Here is a 22,087-nt window from a genome sequence, read left to right on the forward strand (position 1 = left end):
GTGTGTGTGTTTGAACCAGCAGGGCACAGATGTGGACATCCAGACGTTTTCTTTCCAGTACCAATAAAAAAACCCCAAAACACTGCTTGCAAAGATAAACGTTCGTGATCTCGATCAGACAGAACACTTCCAGCTTTAATAACATTGTGTGCTTTGCAATACACGTTTCTTACATTTTGAAGAGCATCTGTAGGCAAACAAGTAACATTTTAACACATCTTCCATACACATATTGTCCACCATCCCATTTAAAAATTCTGACAATCCAAAAAACATCCTCTCTTTCTTCCACTCCTGCCACAATAGCAGTGGTTAAACCTTCCTCAACACAAGAAACAAACGGCACAGAACCCCAAAAATTATACCAAAAAATAAATAAATAAATAAATAAAAAATACTGCATATAGCAAATCACAGTTTTCTTCCTCAATGCTATTTTTTTCTATGCAGCAAAGCAGTTTTTGTGGTATTATGTTTTTCAGGGCGTACAGGCTCCAGAAGCATCCAAGCACAAAAGTAATCTCAGAGATGACCTTTAAGATGTTTTAGCTCTATAAGCTTAGACTGTGATGCTGGGGTTGTGAGAGAGAGAAGGGATTAAATGTGATATGGATCAAAGCATACTCAAAGTTGCGATGTGTATCTACTGTATGAGATATATGCTTTGGTCCACTGAGTCACGTGGTTTAGCCCAAACTCAGCGCAAACTACGTAAAAGTGAGGAGAACCAATAAAGGAAAATATCAGTTACTATTGCTGATATACCTGTGTGAAAACCAGGCTTTAGTAAGTTGCGTAGAGAAGAAGGCTGATTTTGGAGTCATAAATAAAGCAATTGACTGATTCCATAAATCTTAGCTGCCATAATACACACCACAGTCCTACATGACTGGGGAAAGCCATTTATCATGAATTGGTGAACAGCGACAACAAATCAATCGGTGATTCTCGTCTTGAATCTCATTGCATTTGAACTTGAGTCTAAAACCCAGCCTCCAGATCCCTCCTGACTCACTCTGGCATCAATCAGCCTTCTTCACACACACACACAGACACAAACACAAACACACACAGACACGCACGCAAACACCCCCCGAGAGAATGTGCAAGCATCACTCGGAATCCCGGGGGCTGCTGTATGTCATCTTGTGTATTTGTGAGTCCAGTGCAGCTTCCCATTTCTCTGCCCTCTACTTCAAAAACAAAGGAAGAAAATAGTACAATCTAGATACCGACACAGTCTGGGACACAGTAGTTAGCGATGCTTATTTCTTTCAGCAGCTTATTCACATTTGTACATTTGTATTTTTGTTCATTCCTCTTGCTGTTATTTCATTTTACAAAAAGAAAGAAAGAAAGAAAGAAAGAAAGAAAGAAAGAAAGAAAGAAAGAAAGAAAGAAAGAAAGAAAGAAAGAAAGAAAGAAAGAAAGAAAGAAAGAAAGAAAGAAAAAAGGAAAAGTAGCACTTCTAAAGACCAAAGTTTAAGACTATCACATACAGTATAGGCAGCATAGAAGAGGAAAGTTGGTTGAATAGTCTATTTTACAGTAGGTCACTTGAATAAGAGAGAGAAAGAAGTCTGTGATTGTCAGTCCCTCCTCGTCTGAGGTGTCTGGTCATACAGCAGTTGTTGTTTTTCCCTTTATTTTTTTATCGTCTCCCCTTTGCTGAAATCTCTGTGATGTGAGGCATCAACGCGAAGTCGATCTTTGCTGACCAGTCTTCGTCTTAGCAAACACCTCTCTCACAGCCTCTTCCTCTCACAGCGACTATCAAAACATCACCGCTGTCCAACTTGACACAGTTCATTACTTTGTTAAAAAAAGAAAGAAAAGGAAACACAGCGGGTACGTGCACACACGGTGCAGCCAGCTGAACTTGTTTCTTCAACGTACGCTACTCTTTTGACACCAGAGGCGTTCTCATACGCACTGCATTGGTTTCTCACAGTTAGGTTTTTTTTTATTTCCAGCTCACACACAGGCCCTCACATACCATGCCCTCTGTTATTGCACAGAGTTATTGTGTGGCAAGTTTTTGAACGTGTTTGCGAGTGTGCTCACTCAGTGCAAACTCTACTTGACTGTACAGCAGGGATGGATTCTGAGAGCCTTGTTAGTGCGTACTGTCGATGCTTCTTCCATTAAGCCTCACACTTAGCGCTGACAGGTGACAATAATTTCGCAATATGTCGAGCTAAATCTAGAAAAGTGACGGACTGATGAAACATCCATCCCTGTTGTGCAGCGGGCTGCACGAAGAGGACAGGCATAGTAACTGTTTAGAGGGAGCCTGACATAAAAAATACATATACACTCAAGATTATCTTGCTAAAATGTAATCAACTAAACCAGCGTTCAACTTCAGTCAAGTTGTAGTTGCAAAAGGCAACTTCAGTTATAGAAAGAAATGTACAAAATGCTTCTTAATTTATAAATAATAATACTAGAAATCAATAAAATCAACATTTTCAAAATCCACAAACACCAATACCATCAAGTGCTGTTGTTAATAAACAAGAAGACATCGAATTAAAAATGGCTGTAAGTGAAACCGCAGTGATTATGACTGTTTTTTTTTTGTTTGTTTTTTTAGTTTTTTTGTACCTCATATATCTGTAAAGGATAAATATGCCCCAGTAAAATGCAAAAAAACAAACACAGAATGTGTCTCCTTGCATGCACGAGATGCTGTATATACAGTGCGTCTGTAAGCTTTCAGATATCTGAGCTGTACTGTAAGTGAGTGAAGTGGTTCTCAATAATGGGGATGTGTGGTACATTATTGAGTTTATTTTCGGTTTAAGCTGTTGGTGGACTGCCAGTAAAATGTGTGTGGGGAAGTTTGCATGTGTGTAAAATGTGGTTGAGGGCAGCTGTAGGAATGTGAGGAGAGCGTGAAGTTAAAGTTGTGGCTTACAGAACATCTGCAGGCTACAGTAATGAGGGATGTTCGCGCTCACCTTCTCCCCGGGGACATTTACACCTCTCTTTCCGCCACTCTCTCCCTCTGCCTTTCCGCTCAACTGTCTCCTCTTCCTCCTTCATCTTTCTCCACATGACCCATCCGTACCGTCACACTCCCATCGTCTTCTCCTTTCTACCCCATTGCTTCCGATCTGAACTCTCTCCCTTCCTCTCCATTTCTTCCCACCATGCGTTATTACCTCTCCTCCCATTTCTCCCCTCTGCTGCTCCTCATTCCGGGCCCCTTACTTTTGTTTTCTTCTCCTTCACCTCTTCTATCCTCTCCATCCTTCCACCCTTGCTTCTCGGCCGTAAAACAATAAGTCTTGAATGTCTGTGAGGAGACTGTGCTAATGGAGCCCATTAGGCTGTAATGAAATATACATTACACCATTACAGAGCACGGGGCCTGGCTAAAGCACTGCACCGCTCAAATAATAAAACATGCACAATTCAATTTCCTTCTTGGACAGTTTTGAGTGACTTTCAGTGTGTCTGTGTGTGTGTGTGTGAGGATATAGCAATGGAAGGATGATGGGATAAAGTATACACTGTGTGTGTGTGTGTTCTCGTGTGCATCCCCTGTAGCGCAGATGTGGTTTTCAAGGATGTCTAAGTGCTGAGAGCTTTGATGATTTAATATGGGTTGACCAAATGAACCACACCTTCTACAATGCCGCCACCCACACATCTGACCGTCATCTGACCACTCAAACCCCGAGCCTCCCCAGGCAACCTTTACGCCTCCCTCCCCAACGCCATGATCTCGCGATTGTTGGACAGCTGTGGACAAATGAATCAATTGACCTCTGACATGAGCGCTTGACATCACAAGGTGAAGCATCTGTCACTTTAGGGGGTTGGGGGAGTAGTCCTCATGTTACCCTGTGCTGTATGACAGTGCAGTACAGGCCTGAGTAAAACAACAGAACAAGAGCGGATAATGAGCAGCTAATGTAGATCAGACACTTTTTTTTTTTTTTACATTTGTATTACTCACGATTAAATATCGCACAATTCCTCCGCCATACTCCTGAATTATTCCGTCACCACAGCATTTCAGATCAGCCTCAGCTGCCGCTGTTTTGGGTTTTTTTTGCATCGGCAAAATTGGCCGACCAGAAATGATCTTTTCATCACATCTCCTAATTTTGTGTGACAGGAAAGCAGATTCTGTTTACTGTTTTTTTTCTCCAGTCATTATTTGGTCACACGCAATTTACTGTATGTGTACCAACGTGTTAATCATTGCCTGTGTAGTCTTGTTGGATGGACGCAGACATTAATACTGATATGCATTTGTGAGAGACAGACAAAAAGACAGACAAACCGACAGGGTGGGCGGGGAAAACACAGTGTCTTTATGGCTCGACATCTCTCAGAGCCATTTCCTTCGCCAGTCTCATATTTACACGCAAAAGATCGAAGCTTCCGGAAATCCTCCCCTCGCCACGGCTCCTCGAAATTTGCAAATGTTCAAACGAGTCCTGTTGTCCAACAGGCAGCAGGGAATGAGTCATTTAAAAGTCCTTTAAATTAGGTTTCATCAGTTTAGCCCCAGTCAGTTTAAAGCATTTGAAAATAAGTGAGATGCTGTTGTTTTTTTTGGGTTTTTTTGTTTTTCTTTTTACTCCAAAGTTAAATTACTCTTAAATGTCTCTTCGGTAAGGAAGGGGGATGGAAATGCATAAAGGAGAGGACATCGGCAGGGAAGAAAGAGGCGATCGGGGATCAGTTGAGGAATTTTTTGATTGCCTTTGAGAGTTTAATAATAGCTTCACATCCTGTACAGCGGCACCTTGCACACACGCACACCTGTATGAGCTTCGCACCCTGCAGCTCGCACACACATGCACGCAACCACAAATATGCATTCACGTTCACATTCAGCGACCATCCCCACATAAATGCACACATGTCGCACACACACACAGCTAAAACCCTTCTTCAGCCTCCTTCTGCGTTCAGCCCAGTATATCCAGGTACACAGGCGAGGCCTTGGCCAGGTTGAGGAGCAGACTGTGGATTTCTTTAATGTTGAGACGCATGTGTGGCTCTCTCTGCCAGCAGCCCAGCATCAGGTCATACACTTCTTTAGGACAGGTCCTAGGGCGCTGCAGCACCCTGCCCTGGGTTATACACTCTATCACCTACAGAGCGAAAGAAAGACAAGCATCAAGTTAATTGTGAGAAGAAGCCCCGTCCCATTTAGTAAAGAACAAATCAGAAAAAATAAATTCAGTGTTCAAACTCCAGTTAAGATGATGGAGCATCTGCTCTGCCAAGTGAAAATGTCACAGCGAATAAATTATTTACTGAACTCGAGAAATAATATGCCAGAGAAGTCTTCAAGACAAAGTCTGCAATTTCTCTACACCAGCGTGAGGGGAAAGTCAGATTTACAACATGCATGTGTAAACACCTACTCATTAGATGCACCTTGCTTTTACCTTCAGAACTGCTTTAATTGTTCATTGCACAGATTCAACAAGGTGCTGTAAACATTCCTCAAAGAGTTTGGTCCATTTTGACATGACAGCATCACACAGTTGCTTCAGATTTGTCAGCTGCACAATCATGAAGTGAATCCGCTGTTCTAGCGCATCTCAAAGTTGATCTATTGGATTGTGATCTGGTGACTGTGGAGGTCAGTGACACCAGGGGTACAATGAACTCACTGTCAAGTTCAAGGAAGCAGTTTGAGATGATCTGAGCTTTATGACATGATGTGTTATCTGCTGGGATCAGCAGGCAGAAGATCACCACATTGTGATCATAAAGGGATGGACAGGGTCAGCAACGATACTCAGTGAGGCTGTGGTGTTTATACGATGTTAAGGTGCTGAAAGTGTGCCAACAAATTATCCTCCACACCCTTACCTGACACACAGCAGCCTAAATCATTGATACAAAGGATATGTCCATGCTTTCATGTAGTTTGCACCAAATCAACAACACAATGTGTTGTGTTGTGTGAGGCCTCTTCTGCATACTTTAGTTGTAATGAGCATTTACTTGAGTTGTTAGCATTCTGGCCATTCTGCTCCAACCTTTGGCATTAACGGTGCAGCTCACTTGGTTTTCTATTTGATCCCTTAGAAAAATTCTAGTGGATCAGCAGTTGTGATGCTCAGTTTGAGCTTCATCTTGACCATGACTACATGCCAAAATGCATTGAGCTGCAGCGGCCGACTGGCTGATTAGATATTTACATTAACAAGCCCATAAATAAGTGTACCTAACAAAGTGTCAGGTGATTGTACTGTTTGTAGTCAGCACAGGCAGTATTTCAATATCTAAAATTACAAAGGACCCAATCAAAACTTTAAATCCTGTGTAAAAGATATGTGAGCATCACATTTCATTCACGATGCGAGTGAGCTGTGATACAGCAGAGGATAGACAGACATAAAGGGTAAAAGAAGACAGTGAAAGGGCTAAAGGTTAATTTTTTGGATGTAACCAGAGTTAAGGGCTCTCCCAGGGTTCATGCTGGTAAGGCTAAGGTTAAGACGAGGGGTTGAAGGCTGTGACACTGCTGTGTTTTCCGGAAAATTGATTCGAATTCTGGGTTAAGTTGATTTTCTTTGTGTGAGGGAGTTGCTGTTGTTTCCACAATCTGATTGAATTTGAGCAAGTAGATTGTTTAGCCATTTTAAAATGAGTCATTCATACAATTCAGCCTTATTTTAATTTTCCACAGCTTTCTGATAGAGGCAGTTGTCAATTCTGGAAATTCAAAACATCTGAGTGTTTAAAACAAATTATGTTATTTAGAAAAAGTCTATATTACCACGTGTGGCTTTAAGAAATTGCCATTTACTTCCAACTTCATTATACAGTAAGTAAGAGGAATCAAGAAAATACTCTTAATATCTAAAAAATCTAAAAGGCGCGATGTCTAACAACTGCTACACTTCTGCTAGACTCAGGAAAAAGAAACGGCCCCGGCAGATTTTTCATCTGGGTTTTGTTTCTCTTTCTTTCGAGTAGCTTGCTCCATGTCATGAAGTCATTCTTACTGAGTTTCTGTGAGTGAGGAGATGACGCAGAACAAAAGACTCACTCGGTGTATACCTATGAGAAACATGCACACAAAACAGATCAAATATTTAGCCTTACTTTTACTGAAGGGCTGTTTCATCATATCTCGGGGCTGCAACAGCTTGTTCAGCATCACTTATTAAAAAGAAGGTGCTTCCAAGGCAACTTTTACAGAACTTTTGTTACTTTAACTTTAATGCTGGAATTACCAGGACTTGGTGATCACTCAACAAATTTAAAAACACTGCAAAAAGTATGTTAATTATTAAGCCAGGTCGTTTATATAATTGTGAATCACAAACGTCTTCGTGCACCTGCAGAAGAAACTATTGCACTTATAATAAAAGTTTGTATACCTCATTATTGGAGAGCTGGTACCAAGGTTGTTTTCCATAGGTGAAGATCTCCCAGAGAACAACTCCGAGGCTCCAAACATCACTTTCTGTTGTGAACTTCCTGTACATGATGCTTTCAGGAGGCATCCAGCGGATGGGCAGCATGGTATGACCTCCAACCTTTGAAAGCACACACACAGAGACACAGTTACACACAGAAAGTATGAAGTACGGTCGGATTGTGAAAGCTGAGAAGCATCTTATATTCTGTTTCCCCGCCCTGCATCAAGGAATAAAATGTCTGCTGTTTGCCAGAATATATCTGACATTAATTGACCTTAAATTTAAGTTCAAAAATACCAGTAAACAATATTACTTAATATACGCTGGCTTCTCTACTTGTCGATGAACAGTCCACTCCAACTGCATTGTACTGTTACGTTCCCCTGGGGGGGGGGGGGGTCTAGGCGGGGAGGGGGAAGTAACAAAAGTGACCGGGTCAGAAAAAGGAGTCAGGGAGGCAAAACAGTTAAATAAAACAGTTTTATTGAAGTAATTCAACTAAAAGAGACGGACAAGCCGTTATCACCATAAAAGAAACAAACAAAACTCAGGCGTCGGTCAGTAAGGCAAAAAGTCAAAAGGAAAGCGCAGCTCACTAGCTGGAAACACCACAAGACACTCAGCTCACTAGCTGGACCCACACAAAATGGCACTCTGGCCCAGAGCTCACCCTGCTCTGGGCTTAAATACCCTTAATTGCTGATGGGAGTCAGCTGTACAGGAGGGAAAGGTGGCATCTCAGGCAGGGGAGGTAGTGGGACACGCCCACACAGGCACCCTCAGGAGAGAGAGAGGCTAGGGCCGTAACAGTACTCACAACCCATTGCCCCCAAAAGACCTTTACCATCAACACAAATAATGGCATCATCCATTTCAAAGAATGGAATAAAATCCTTCTTGCGATGCCTATAAAAAGAAAATTTGGTTCCTGGAGCCAGGAGGGCTTTTTCACTGAATCTAGACCCAAACAAGTCAGACGCTTCCTTTGGCAGATACAAATCTTACATTAAATCATTTAACTCTGGCTGAGATAATAAAGCGATGGACGTTCAAAGTCTTCATTACTAAAATGTCATAAATCTGGAGACAAAACATCATCAGACTCATTCATCTGAATGTGGTACATGTCTTGTCGCTTATGGCAGGTTAGTGTAACAGATAGATGATTTTATTTTTGAACTTTATCCAAAAATATCAATCAGAGTGATTCTATGACTTCATCCGTACCACTAGAATTTAAATTTATTCAATTTAACGGCGTTAGCGGGAAGTTAGTTCGCTAGTTTTGCTAGTTACCTAAACCTAAACATGATATAGCATGTTCTGACTGAGTGATTTCTGAAAAAATTAAAACATACAGCTCTGATATCACTTCCAACATAAATGAAGACAGAAAACTAAACAGCAGTGACTTTTGTAGGTTACTGAAGTTGGACTAGCTGGTATATAACAATGTGCTACATGATCGCTAGCAACACAGCTATGTTAGCATAACATAAACAGTGAAGCTGGAGGATGAATGCTGTATTTGTATAGCGCTTTACTAGTCCCTAAGGACTCCAAAGCGTTCAGTCATCCACCCATTCACACACACATTCACATATTGGTGATGGCAAGCTACATTGTAGCCACAGCAGCCCTGGGGCGCACTGACAGAGGCGAGGCTGCCGGACACTGGCGCTACCGGGCCCTCTGACCACCACCAGTAGGCAATGGTGTGCCCAAGGGCACAATGACCAATGATCGAGCCAGGGCTCAAACCAGCAACCTTACGATTACAAGACAAACTGCCAACTCTTGAGCCACGATCGCCCCATATGAGGTTAGTCATTAATATACTGCAACAACATGGGAATAGAGCAACTGTGGGAGAATTCAACATTAACAAATCAATGGTACAGAAGTGGAGGAACCATGAAGAATGAGTTGAGTAAAGTTTGACTTATCTGATCTGTATGAAAACAGATTCATCGACAGTGCACCTTATATAAACTGCTTCATATCCCCTTAAACAACAACTGCACACATATACAGCTGAGCTTACACATGGATCACATCAGTTAAACAACCACAGCTAAATTCATTTATTTGGTGTTTATGAACAGCTGATTTTGCCATCTCATTACTTACAGTGATACAATGAAGATAAAAAAGAATAACATGAAAATGTGTCATGAATACATATGTGTTTAATGAATTTAATGAATTTAATTAAATTGATTAAATTATAATGAATCTTCTTTTAATCCCTCTTCTTTTATCTCTCTTTTTCCTTTAACGGTGCAAAAATAACCTTATGACAAAACTTGTACGTAATATATTATATTTTCTTTATTAGCTCTTGGCTAAAGTTACGCACTGTGTACAGGTGAAATATTTTCACATTTTTTCCATCTAATAACAGGTTGTTTTTATTAGATTTTTTTCCTGTTACAAAATGTTTTCACTTACGCCAACATCAAGCAAAAAGAAGTCTAAAGGTGGATCCAACCCCCCCCCTTTAAATCTCAAGGTAACAGTTTAAATCTTCAGAGACTCAGAAACCACATCCTAATGAAAAATGAGGAATATAAAGACACAAGCAAGCATGATGACAGACTAAATCTACTCTCTGACTGAAAAATCAGGGAGGTCAGACACAGAGTGCGAGCAAAGCATGACTTTCAGAAAAAAAATGGACGAGTGATACCTCCGGATACTTACGAAAGGGCGATAATAGCGATAACAGATAATAGTGTTTGACAGCAGCGATATCCAATGCTACCTAAAAGTTAGAATTTTGATTCCAAGCTATTTATTTTGCAAGACATTAAAATTGAGAAAAACAAAAGGAGAAAAAAAGATGACTTATTCAGCAACTAAGTAATAAAATCAAAACGATAAGAAACTCATCTCAAATCCAAATGTTTTTTTAATAATCACTATTTTAAGAGAGAGAAGTCATTAAATCAAACCAATTACCCATGAGTGAAAAAAACAGCATGTAAGTCACAGAACAACATATTTGGGCTAAACTGAGGTTTCAGGTAACTTTTTTGTTTTTACATGTGAAATATATTAAAATTATAATGAACATTTATCACCTTTTGATAAGATTTTCCACTTATGACTGATATCAAATCAATACCACACAGTTAAGGTTTTACTTTCTTTTGTAGTAACTTGATTTTTCTTAATAACCCTGCGTTTTAGACATTCTTACACGGGTTTCCAGCCCAACTCCCTCATAAAGTCAGTTCGATAGAATATGCTGCATTAGTTGCTCCTGTAGCTTAATGACCTTTATGTAACTACACTCTGCAGATTGGCGCTGCAACTTTGGGAAAGCACTTATCAAACTGAGTTGCACTAGTTAAATGTGATAGATAGCATGCTATAGCAAAGCATTAAGTAATGAGTACATTGGTGACTAAGTAGCATATGCACATTCTCGAGAACAGAAAGCATTTGCACATGTGAGCAACAGCATCACGTTTCAGCAAAACCATCCAACATAATGTTTACTTTTACTTGAGTTCCAGAAGCTATAAAACTTTACTGTCCTCTAAATCGGACGTAACTTTTGGTGACATTGCAAGTAAAAGGATGGTGATTGGCTGTAACGGCTGACTTAGATTTCAGGGTTTTAACATTGTTAAATATATTAACTTTTTCATTAACTTCTCAATGAATCAAAAGCAAGCTTAACCTGCTGACAAGATTTGTTCCTCTTACTGCACCTCCCCGCTCACTTTAGTCTCCCCTGAACATGAATCTAGCGACTGATCTGCACTCCACTGTGCTACACAGATAGCACAATCCATTTTCTAAGGTTTATGTGTGTCATTAATGGTTTGGTACCCACACTTGGCCTGGTTCTGTGTTAGTCAGGGGGTTATTTAATAGAGTAATAAAATGTGCACTGTCACACAGATAGCCATCAGGTTTAGGTTTACGTCTGGGGAAACATATCTGCCTCCATCTCTGCAGCTCGTGCGCCTTCATTTTTCTTGCAGTGATGCTTTTTCTCCCTTGTTTCTCTGTTTATCATTTACATTTCTCCATCTGCATGCAGTATGCTAAAGCAGAGTAGAAGGTCCACAATGCATAATGTGAATCGTAATATAGAATATAAAATACAAAATGCTTATATTATACACACTCCTACACAATACAGCAGGTTTGAGTCTTTTAGTTTTTTTTAAAATTATTATTATGAAGTGTACAACATACAGAATACAGCAGGATTTTAGTCTAAAACATTCTTGTTGTCTTATTGTGATGCTGTGTTCTCAAAGAGCTCTCCCTTATATTCCTCCCTACATAATAGATACTGCATAGTCCATTCACATTGAACTGAAGTCAGCCTCAGCACCTGTTCTTCCTAAAACGCTCCTATTATGATAATTCGCAGGTTTATATTTTTATTTCAGTAGTGCTACAGTTGTGTTTCACTCTTTGTCTTAATTTCTTGCTTTAGCTCTTATTCTTTTGGAGCATGTGGCTCCAATAGAACAAAACAAAAAAAACAGAGCTTGGACACTGCTAGCACGGGCGCCCACACAAACGCAAATCAGGAGATGAAGCATCACTGAATATGTTTCCAAACCAACTTCATTCTAAACCAAAGACTAGAAAATATGGTGAAGCATATCTGCCCTTTGGCTTCACCTGCACAAGTGCTGAGGTAGGTCTCCCCTGCAGAATTGGTTTTCCCTTCGTCGGGAGCACGTGCTGGGTTCTTCAAATCGCGAACATTTTTCTTGTAAAACAAAGGGGGGCCCAGCAAAAAAAGTTTGGGAACCACTGCATTAGTGTAACTGTACTCTTATAATTTAAGCATAGTTCACAATATAAACTTAACACTGCTTGATCAAACAGGGTACCGATCCTTATCCTAATGAGGACACACACAGGGTGGACTGGTCAGTTAGCAAAGCTGGAATATTTCCTGGTGGCATGAGGGTTGTTTTGGCCTGCTGTGAAAAGTCAACTTGATCAGTAAACAGTTTACAAACCGCGACCCTCTCAGCCACACACTCTCCAATCCTCATGGCACACAGGTGTATTAGCTAATGACACGTAAATGAATGTAGGTCAGCAATCCCTACTCACTACAATGCAGACAACATGTTGATCGGACAATAAGGAAAAGTGGAGGAGAGAGATAGAAAATAAAAAAATATATATTTAAAAAACAGATTAAATGCTGAAAAACAAATTCCATTTAGTGCCCAGATCAGGTGAAAACATGAGTTTTACATGACTGATCTCAGTGAGTGTGTGTACGAAGCAGCCTTAATATCATTGACCAAAATTTTTGAGGAAAAAATTCATGAGGAAAAAAGCTTTAATGAAATGTATCGAAATTTCCATCAACAAATATAAACCAGATGTAAATATTCTGGAGAGACAAGATCCGATCAGAACGAATTAAGTTTTGTGAAAAGGAAGGACAAGTTGGGAAGTGCTCCCTGTTTCTCATGAAATCACGTCACATTTGATGTTAGTGAAAAAAAGATGCTTTGTAAACCACGTGAAGCAACTCTCACGGGTAAAAACACAACAAACTCTTATACTTCATACTTTAGTCAAATAAAATATACTTTTTAATGTGATCTTATGATATTTATTTGAATACAACTAGAGTAATAAAACTATAAGATGTTTTAGTGAATGACTAAATGTATGACTAAAACTAAATTTGCTGTCAACATGAACACTGGTGAATGGATCCATCATCCATCCATGATGGAATTTATGAAATTTATTTGAGTAATAATAATAATAATTTTCTTTTTTCCTCCCAAAACCTCTAAAAGATCTCACAATGATATAATTAAAATGAAATCTTTTGGTCATAATAATTTGATAATGAAAACTGGATATCAGAACAACAGCTGGATTATAGACAATTAGCAGTGTGATGGTTTCCATGTCCAGAGTTGTCTATATGTACTGTGTAGGTCATTATTGTCTCCAACTGACCGTGGTCTGTATTCATCAATACCAAAGTCATTTTCACAAATGCCACTCTAATCTGGGTTATGCATTCCTGCATTGTTGACTATAACCCTTTGCCACATCTAAAGAGGGGTTTCCCCTCCTCATGTGGAAAGCGCATGGTTATTCTGCTGGTTCTGAAATTCTTTGGTAGTGCTTTGAATTCATGGCAAATCAACATACTGAATATTTTTAAAGGAGCTCATTAAATAAATGTAATCCACTATTCGATTGAACTCTGCCCTTAATCGCTGTTTCTATAGTTCAAAACTCCAGTAAAGGTTTGAATGTGATCACCGAGTTCTTTATAAACCTTTGAAGAACAAAGAATCTGTAGTCTTTCTTCGAATTTGTCCAATGTATTATAATATATTTGGATAGTCATCCAGCGCTCTAAAGAGTGACTTCCTGCTTAACTTCCTGTGTTAGAAAATGCATACATGTGAGTTTTAATGAGTGAAAGAATGAATTTTGGTTTGCAGGCCCCTCATAGACCTCGGTGCATTGTGCTCTTCACTGTCACAGTCTTACCCTTTAGTGCAATAAAAATGATGAAAAATCTAGAATGTTCTTGAATTCAGCCTAAAATCGATTTTTTTTCTGAATTTTTGCCCATCGTGCAGATAACTGAGGAACTTCCAAACTTGTTTTTTTTTTTTTATTCAGTTAATGTTCATCATAGGAACGAAAGGGTGTAGGCTGAGCTTATATAACACCTACCTCTGAAAGTGTATTCAAGTAACAACCAAACTGTTTGTTAGTGACTGTAATGTGTTACATGGTGATGCAGATCATTAATGGAAGAAAAGCGAGGACTGCCAAGAAGGCATTTTATGAGCAGCGACAACACTAACATGATGTGTTAATAATCTGTTTAGACTAAAAAAAATCTAAAACCAACAAAAAAACCGATGTCATTTCTAACCAAACACAGCTCTGTTTATTATTGCACGTGGAAGATTAACATTAGAATAAATGTACTGCAAACTAACCAACAATTACGCCCACAACATTAAACAAAATGAGAACATAATGGCTCTGTATAATTTCCTACTCATTGGAAACTGTCTGAAACTCATTTTTCTCTGTATATGTTTTATTGTTTTTTAGTTTATTTTTGTTTTTTTGTGAATAAAAATCACTCATGCGTGAATCAACAAAGGATTTGCAGTTAAGTCGAGCAGCGTTGTTATTACTTGCTTTGTTGGGGAGATTTTTCCGTTCTACTCTATTGATAGTTTTTATATATTTCATTATATCCATTAGTCTTTTTGTGTTATTCATCATGACTGATCATTTCCCCTGATGCTCTGAAATATTAATACGGGCCTCTTGAACTGCCGCGCAACATCTCTCCTTTTATGTTTGTTAACCGTACGTGTATTTGTGTGCGTTCATTGGCGAGACAATGAGGAACAAAGTGAAGGGCAGTCACTTCAAAAGGGCACCAACAGGGTTGAATTAAATAGAAAACAGGAGAGAAAACCCATGAAAGAGCAGGAAAGGAAAGCCTCAGACTGAGTCTTCCTGTCACTGGGAGGAGGGGGTCATCAAATATTAAGAAAGTCGTGTTTACAGTGGATCAGTCTGAAGACCAAACATGCTTTCTAAGTTTTTTTTACCTACGCCTAGTTGCTGGATTTCTCTCTGTCATCGGCTCATTCTGTGTTTTGTCTTTGCTGTCAGTGGCTTCGTCATCAGTCTTTGTCTTCTTTCCTGCTCCCTTATCTCTCTCCCCCTCAATCTCTCTCAATCGTTCTCACCTTCCTTCACTGTCTCTAAGCCCGCCTGCCTGTCTCCCTCAGTCTCTGTCTTATAAATATGCATTATTTCACCTCGACCACTGTCTGAGTGTTCCAGGAAAGCCTCAAAAAGACGAGGAAAAAACACAGCAGAGAGGAGGGATGTGTGTTCTTTGTGATGACCTCCCAGAGGCTGTGGTATCCATGGCAACTGCACGTTGAAAAGAAGGCATTATGGGATTTTGATGTAGGAGGAGCTTACGTGAGTAACCCCGCCCACTCGCACCTTACACAGGGAACCGTATCGTTGTCTCTGCTGTCATGGAAAAAACTCAAGAACGCTTGTGTCTAAGTACATGTGATGGTTCTCTCCTGGCCAGCTCAGATACAGTAAAGCCAATGACATGTAGGTTTAAGCTAAGTATTTTTTGTGATGGTGCTCATGTCGAATAAAAACCCAGCAGGAAATATGATGGTAGTACTTCTTCAACGTGCAGTTGTCAAGTCACAAAATTCCCAATGGCTACATACTGACGTTTTGTTAGAACAACAATGAGGAAGTAAAAAAGCCTGCAAAAGTCTGTGTTAACATTCGATTAATCTCGCAAAGAAGATTTGTACATATTCATATGCAAAATCCAAAGTAAAAGGCAAGACTTTTGGCATCACAGGTTAGATTCACCAGCCAGGATTGAACAGGCTTTGCTTTCACACAGGTAAGCAAACAATGTGGGCAAAATCGGCATGATGATTTTGCCTTTTATTTAATTTCTCTTCACTAATATGCACTCATGCTACAGTATTGTTTGGCTTGTCCATGCTATTGCTTACTGATATATTTAATCACATTGAGAAAAGTAAAAAACGGGCAACAGATGTTGTTTAAATGTTAAAAAATGGGTCACTTTAGCCCACTGCAAAGTGGTTGCTAAGCAACATGATAGTGTTGTAGTATATCATGCATAATTTAGCCTTTGTGGATATAAATGAGATGTTATTGTCTTGAACTTAAAACAATGGGATGCTTTAATACTGCATTATAGGAGCTTAAATGCTAAAAAGTGTCACTGTTGCTAGGTCGTCGCTAGACAACACGAGGACAGCATAACATCTGATATAAATAAGAACCTTAAGGGGCCTTTGTTTCAAATTTTTTCTAGATAATGATCCAGGGAGAATTTGCAGACAAAGAAACAAACAAAAACAAATAGTTTGTGTATTACAGTAAGTTTTATAAATGAGCAATTATTGGCTGTTGTCCTCAGAGACTAAGTAGGGTGGTGTGATGATTGCGTAAACTTTCTCGTTGAGCCATTAATGACATAATCTCTTAACCAGAAGATATGAAGTCTCAGCTTATGTAAGCATGCAAACTTTAGATCATCATTTTATTTGTTTCTACTTGCTTTTGACTTTTGACTTTTCAGTCCCTGTGATGTTGCAATCAGTTCTACACAACTATACAAATAGGACTGGGTTAGCTTGCACACTTTCACAACAAGTTCAAAGGCAAAAAACTTTGCCCCATCAACTTCTTGGTAACCAATGCAGTATGTGAATGAGGTCTCTTTCTTTGTAATAATAATATAGTAATAATGATATAAAAGGTACAATGAGGCCATGTACATGAGCAATGAGCAGTTGAATAATTTGTGTTACATCCTCTCAGTTTTGTCTTGATGCACATTTGCTTAATCACGGATAACTGTTTCACTGTCGCCTCTCCAGGTGCTTCACAAGGTCGATACTTGTCTCTGAAGAAAAAAAACCACCCACTACCCAAAAAAATTACTCAGAGATTTGTCAGCTCTGCTTCACTGCCCGTGTTCCTCTACAGGCCGTGTCAGCAGCGTAAAACAGTCAGGCATGAAACCTTAATTTTCTTTCATCCTACACATTTGGCCATAAAATCAGTTTAGGGGAAAATGAATAAATGTGCTGTAGTGTTGGAGTCGAGCCCCACCCACGCACCCATACGCCCACACACACACGCACACCGAGCCTGTGTGGAAAGGCTCAAGGTTTGATTTGAGGCATCCTGTCTGTCTCCTGAAGCGCCTGTCAGGTTCATTGTGTAACAGGGGATTCAATGACGTCATCACAGCCCCTTCAATCCTACGCCTCTGCATCTATTTCCCTGCACATATACACGCACACACACAGGCATGGGGTTGTGGGGGGGGGGGGCTCCAATTCCTCTATGACTCATCTTCACTTGTCTGACGCAAGAGCATGACTGGGTCCCTACACTCTACACGTCCCCCCACACTCACACACACACCTCTGTCTCTCCTGGATGCTGAAATACGGCTGAATCACTATGTTTTACCTTCCACCCCCCTATGCCTCTATTCTGGTTTTTGTTTTTCTCCTGTCTGTCTACCTCTCTGTCCTTTTTTTTGTCATTTTACTGTGATACGCTGCTCTGTGGTCGTCTTAAGCAGTGCCGTATGCCCCTGTATCGCTCTATTACTGCCTCGTCTCTCTTTTTGGATATTTATTTGTGTCTTGTTTTCTTCTTTCCTGGCATCCCACTCCTTCTCCTCCCTCTTTCTCTTCTTCTCCTGCTACTCCCCCCCCTTCTCCCTTATTTCCAAGCCTTTCTCTCCTTTCATCGCTTTGCCACCCTCCTGCCTCCATCTCCCACACTTACATCTTACTCCTTCTCCAACTCTATTTCTCCACTACTGCTTCAGCATACTAAACAGAACTTCTCTGATTACTTTTCTTCCTGAGAAACGTTGGAGACCCAAGTAAGAGACCCACCGCCACTGCCCTCTGCCGTTACCATGACTACAGCCACAGCACTTAGCTTTATTGAGGAGGGGTGAAAGGAAGGAGGAGGAGCGGGGAGCTTGCTGTGTGTCGTCACACAGAGATAGCACAAAAAAATGCCACAGCAGCAAACCAATCTTTAATTTGATGCCAAATATAACCTGTTATTTTGATTTTATGTCAACAGTCATTATCAAAGACCTCGAAAAAATAGCATTTTTTTTATGTTCTTTTAAAAAAGATTCATTCAGGCAACGTGGCATTTATAGTTTTGTGGGGTATCAGAAGCTTTCTGTGAGGAAATCACAGACTGTATATAAAGGATGGGCAGGAAGCCTTCAGAAAAGGAACATATTTTGAATGTAGCAAGCTTGGTTAGTAAGTTATACTCATAAAGCGTACAGCTTCAATCCACAGACACAGATATAGCAAGGCTCATAAACATTTGGATAATAATACTGCAGTTTTACCCTTAATTCAAGTAATTTACCAAAAGCATTGCACTAACTGTTTAAAAATAATAATTTCCCCCAGGGATCAATAAAGTATTCTGATTCTGATTCTGAAAATGACCATTTTCATACTTACGCTCACATTTTTTTTAGTGGTTCTCCATACATAATCAAAGAACCTGTTTATTTTATTGTGCAAGACACAATGAAATAAACAGGTTGTGTTATTTGCTGTTATGGCACTTAATCTTCTTATTTATATTACTCTTTTTGTGCACAGCACTTTGTGCCTTTGCTGGCAAATCAGTCAGTCACACAAGCCTTTCAAATTTAGCCATATTCCCTAAAACTGACACGGATTTATCAATGAATTCGAAGCTGGATTTAATACATGTTTAAAGTTACAATTTTTATAACATGGTTAGCACCATCTTGTGCCAGTACAGAACGAGACGTTGGTTGCAGCTAATTGATTTACATTAGTTTATGTTTGCTAACTCGTAAGAGAGCCAATATCTCAGTTTGTAGAGCACTTTGTAAAAAAAGAAATCATCATACAGATGGGAAAATAGGTAACAGACAAATGCAGTTTGATGCAAACTGCATTTCGTTGCCCTGTACCTGTGCATGTGCAATGACAATAAAGTTGAATTCTATTCTATTCTGTTCTATTAATGTGGGCAGCCTCAAGTGGCCACTAAAGGAACTGCAGTTTCTGGCACTTCTAACTTGACTTCATTTTTTTTTAGCCCCAGTAGTTGCAGACAATTTTAATATTTTTAATGAGAAACAGGAAAAAAATATCTTGTGTTTTCTTATATCAGCATGCCAATACAGTGCATATACATTACAATTTATACCAAAGTACATATGTGTAATTATGCATGTGGAACGTGTGAAAGGAGAACAAACTGCAAAGACAACTCTCTTTCCCAGCAAGTTAGAAATATAGATTTTCATAACTACAATGAGCATTTCTGTTCAAGATAAATTATTACTGCAAAATTACCGTCACTGAATGATACATCCATCAGTTGTATATTATTATCTTTCTGAATTTTTAAACGATTGTCTAGCCATTGAATGCCTGCAGTCTTCTACCTCTTTCTCTCTCCTACTCTGTCATTGTCAGTTGTGTCGGTTTGTCAGAGAGAATGAGAGAAAGGGCAGGAAAAATGGACAGTCCAACTACCTATCAATCAATACAACTGATTAGATTTTGGCCTTTTGGAAAAGTAACAGATTATCTGCAGAAAGAAAAACACACACTTTCAGTTTTGTTTTGTACCCCTGAGTTATCCAAGCACAGCAAGAAAAGCTGCTAAATATCCCTGCAGTACACAAAAATGCTCAAAAACACTGAACATGGATCTTTTTAAATGCATTCCTTTCACCTGTACTTTTTTAGTTACTTAAAGCAAATGTAACACCCCACGAACTCACCTAATCAAACATGCTAACCATTTCCAACTCCTTCTGTTGAGTTAACCTATCCCTGCGAGTGTCTTACTCAAACCCCCACGTCCATCAGTCATGCCCATGCAGGGGAGTAGCAGAGAGGCACCCATGCAGCAGGGAGGGAGGGGAGGCTGAAAGAAAGGCCTGAAAAGATATCGACACATACACCTACCCTGTAGTAGTCAGTGCTGTAGACATCTCTTGACATGCCAAAGTCTCCAATCTTTACCAGCAGGTTCTCACCCACCAGGCAGTTCCTTTTGGACAACAAACACAGTGAGACTCAATAAAGATGTTTCACATTGCTGAGTTAAAATGAAGGGTGTTAAACTACAACCATATATCTTATTATATGGTTATTACCATGACTGTTTTACTGATTATCTCTAGCTGATTATTTACTGGTTCCGCTAATAGCTACAGTCCTCCTTGTTAGATGTTTTTAGGTGGTATTAGCGATTGTTCGTACTCAGTCATTATGAGTTTTAAATAAATTCCTCAAGGATCAGAATAAAAGTTCCTGTTTAATGACACATCTGGCATCTGTTAGGAACAAGCAAACACGATGTGCATTAACAGAGTATTTTACAAACCTTGTGGCCAGGTCACGGTGCACAAAGTGTTGTGATGCCAGGTAGACCATGCCAGATGCTATCTGCTGGGCAATGTGAAGCATTTGAGACTGGGTCAGCTCCACAGGTCTGGTGGTCTGGCCCTCTGCCATCAAAACTGCATCTGGACCATGAGCCCTGTGAGAAAAAAACAAGGGAAACAATGTATCATTTGTCTTTTCAGCCATGTATCAACCACGTACGATGTTTACATGTGTCCCTCTAATAGAGAGTATGTAGAAGATTAAGCTGGATTAGCACACGCAAGCTTCCTAATCTTTAATTCTTTGATCGCTCATTTTTCATAGAAACTCTTTAGAGAAAAACACATTTAAAATTTTGCCATTTTACATATTGAAGAAGAGAGTCATGCCTGAGGAACTTGTTGAGGTCACCGTGTTTCATGTACTCAAACACCATAATGAGCGGGTCACTCTCCACGCACACTCCGTAGAAAGTGACAATATGCTCATGCTGAAGGTTCGTCAGCAGCTCAGCCTCACGATGGAAATCCTTCCTGGCATTTTCGCTGGCCTCTTTAAGTGTCTGCACACACACACACACACACGCACACACACAAGTGACATTTTAATAAAGTGACAAATCAAAACCTCACACATTATACCACATACACTTCTGCCAATTGGTCATTTTCATAGTGGATTCATTCTCCTCCAATTTATTTGGCTGACGTCCACTGTGTGAAAAAAACAATACAAAAGTGCATATAAAAGTGAGTTACAGCAACACGGCACAAACAGTGTGAAATTACTGGCACCAAACAAGGACCGATATGACAGCAGAGCAGGAAAAGGATGGAGACATTTTAAATAAATGCTAGCCATTACAAAGTACAGCACTGTTTACATTCATTATGTTTCCCTGTTCCCTTTGAAACTAATCTTTGTCTCCCTTCCATGAATCAGGAAATCTGTCAGGGAGCTTGTGTAATACAAGCATCCATGACAGAGAGTGTATGTGAAGTGAAAGTGAATGACTGTGTGTGTGTTTGGAGGCGAGTTACAGGAAATGAAAGTGATACGGGGTGTGTATTAATTTCACATATAAGAAGAAAAATATAGAAAAGTTTCTCTTGTCCTACATGAATAATTGATTGTCTTCCTACAGTATATGATAGAGATATACATGAGGTGTGAGCGTGTGGCGAGTGGCGAGTGTGCCTATGCACACACATTGCAGGTAGAACCTCCGACTACAAATACAGATCTACAGGAGCACTGACTTAGAAAAAGCAGAATGAGATGACCTCTGACCTTTCATCAAAAGCACTAAAATGGAAGAATATTAGACAGACTTCAACCTTAAGCACTTACATTCAACCAATAATGTACTGTGAAACAGAGGCATGGTCGAGTACACTGCAGACTGCAAGGTGATACTGCAAGAAGATGATTATTACAGTATAGATAGTGTATATGAATGCCTGTGCCCCTGTCTCACCATGTAACTTGAGAATATGCATAGGATATGTGAGTTGACTGACTTTCCTCAGATGTCTTTGCAGGACCTTTCACTGTTATATTTAATGTTATCAGTTTATTGTTCGTAATTAATAGAATTAATAATGGCTAAAAATGAAGACTGACGCTGTGTAGGTCAATGAAAAGCTATTAAAACCAGCTTTGAGGTTTCCAGTT

General features: G+C 39.7%; 1 protein-coding gene across 1 annotated transcript in view; it reads right to left on the reverse strand.

The window, feature by feature from the left end:
- Positions 1–3,194: 3,194 nt before the first annotated feature.
- The window catches only part of ntrk2a (neurotrophic tyrosine kinase, receptor, type 2a), a 107,073-nt gene continuing 88,180 nt past the window's right edge, over positions 3,195–22,087 (reverse strand). Inside the window, exons 18-22 of the mRNA XM_076890523.1 lie at positions 20,803–20,975; positions 20,412–20,567; positions 19,991–20,075; positions 7,368–7,526; positions 3,195–5,117 (exon numbers count right to left, since the gene is read on the reverse strand). Of these exons, the coding sequence (XP_076746638.1) occupies positions 4,932–5,117; positions 7,368–7,526; positions 19,991–20,075; positions 20,412–20,567; positions 20,803–20,975 (759 nt within the window). The 3' untranslated portion in view covers positions 3,195–4,931. The remainder of the gene's footprint in view (positions 5,118–7,367; positions 7,527–19,990; positions 20,076–20,411; positions 20,568–20,802; positions 20,976–22,087) is intronic.

Source organism: Maylandia zebra, linkage group LG12 (assembly GCF_041146795.1).
Source record: "Maylandia zebra isolate NMK-2024a linkage group LG12, Mzebra_GT3a, whole genome shotgun sequence".
NCBI classification, from domain to species: Eukaryota; Metazoa; Chordata; class Actinopteri; order Cichliformes; family Cichlidae; genus Maylandia; species Maylandia zebra.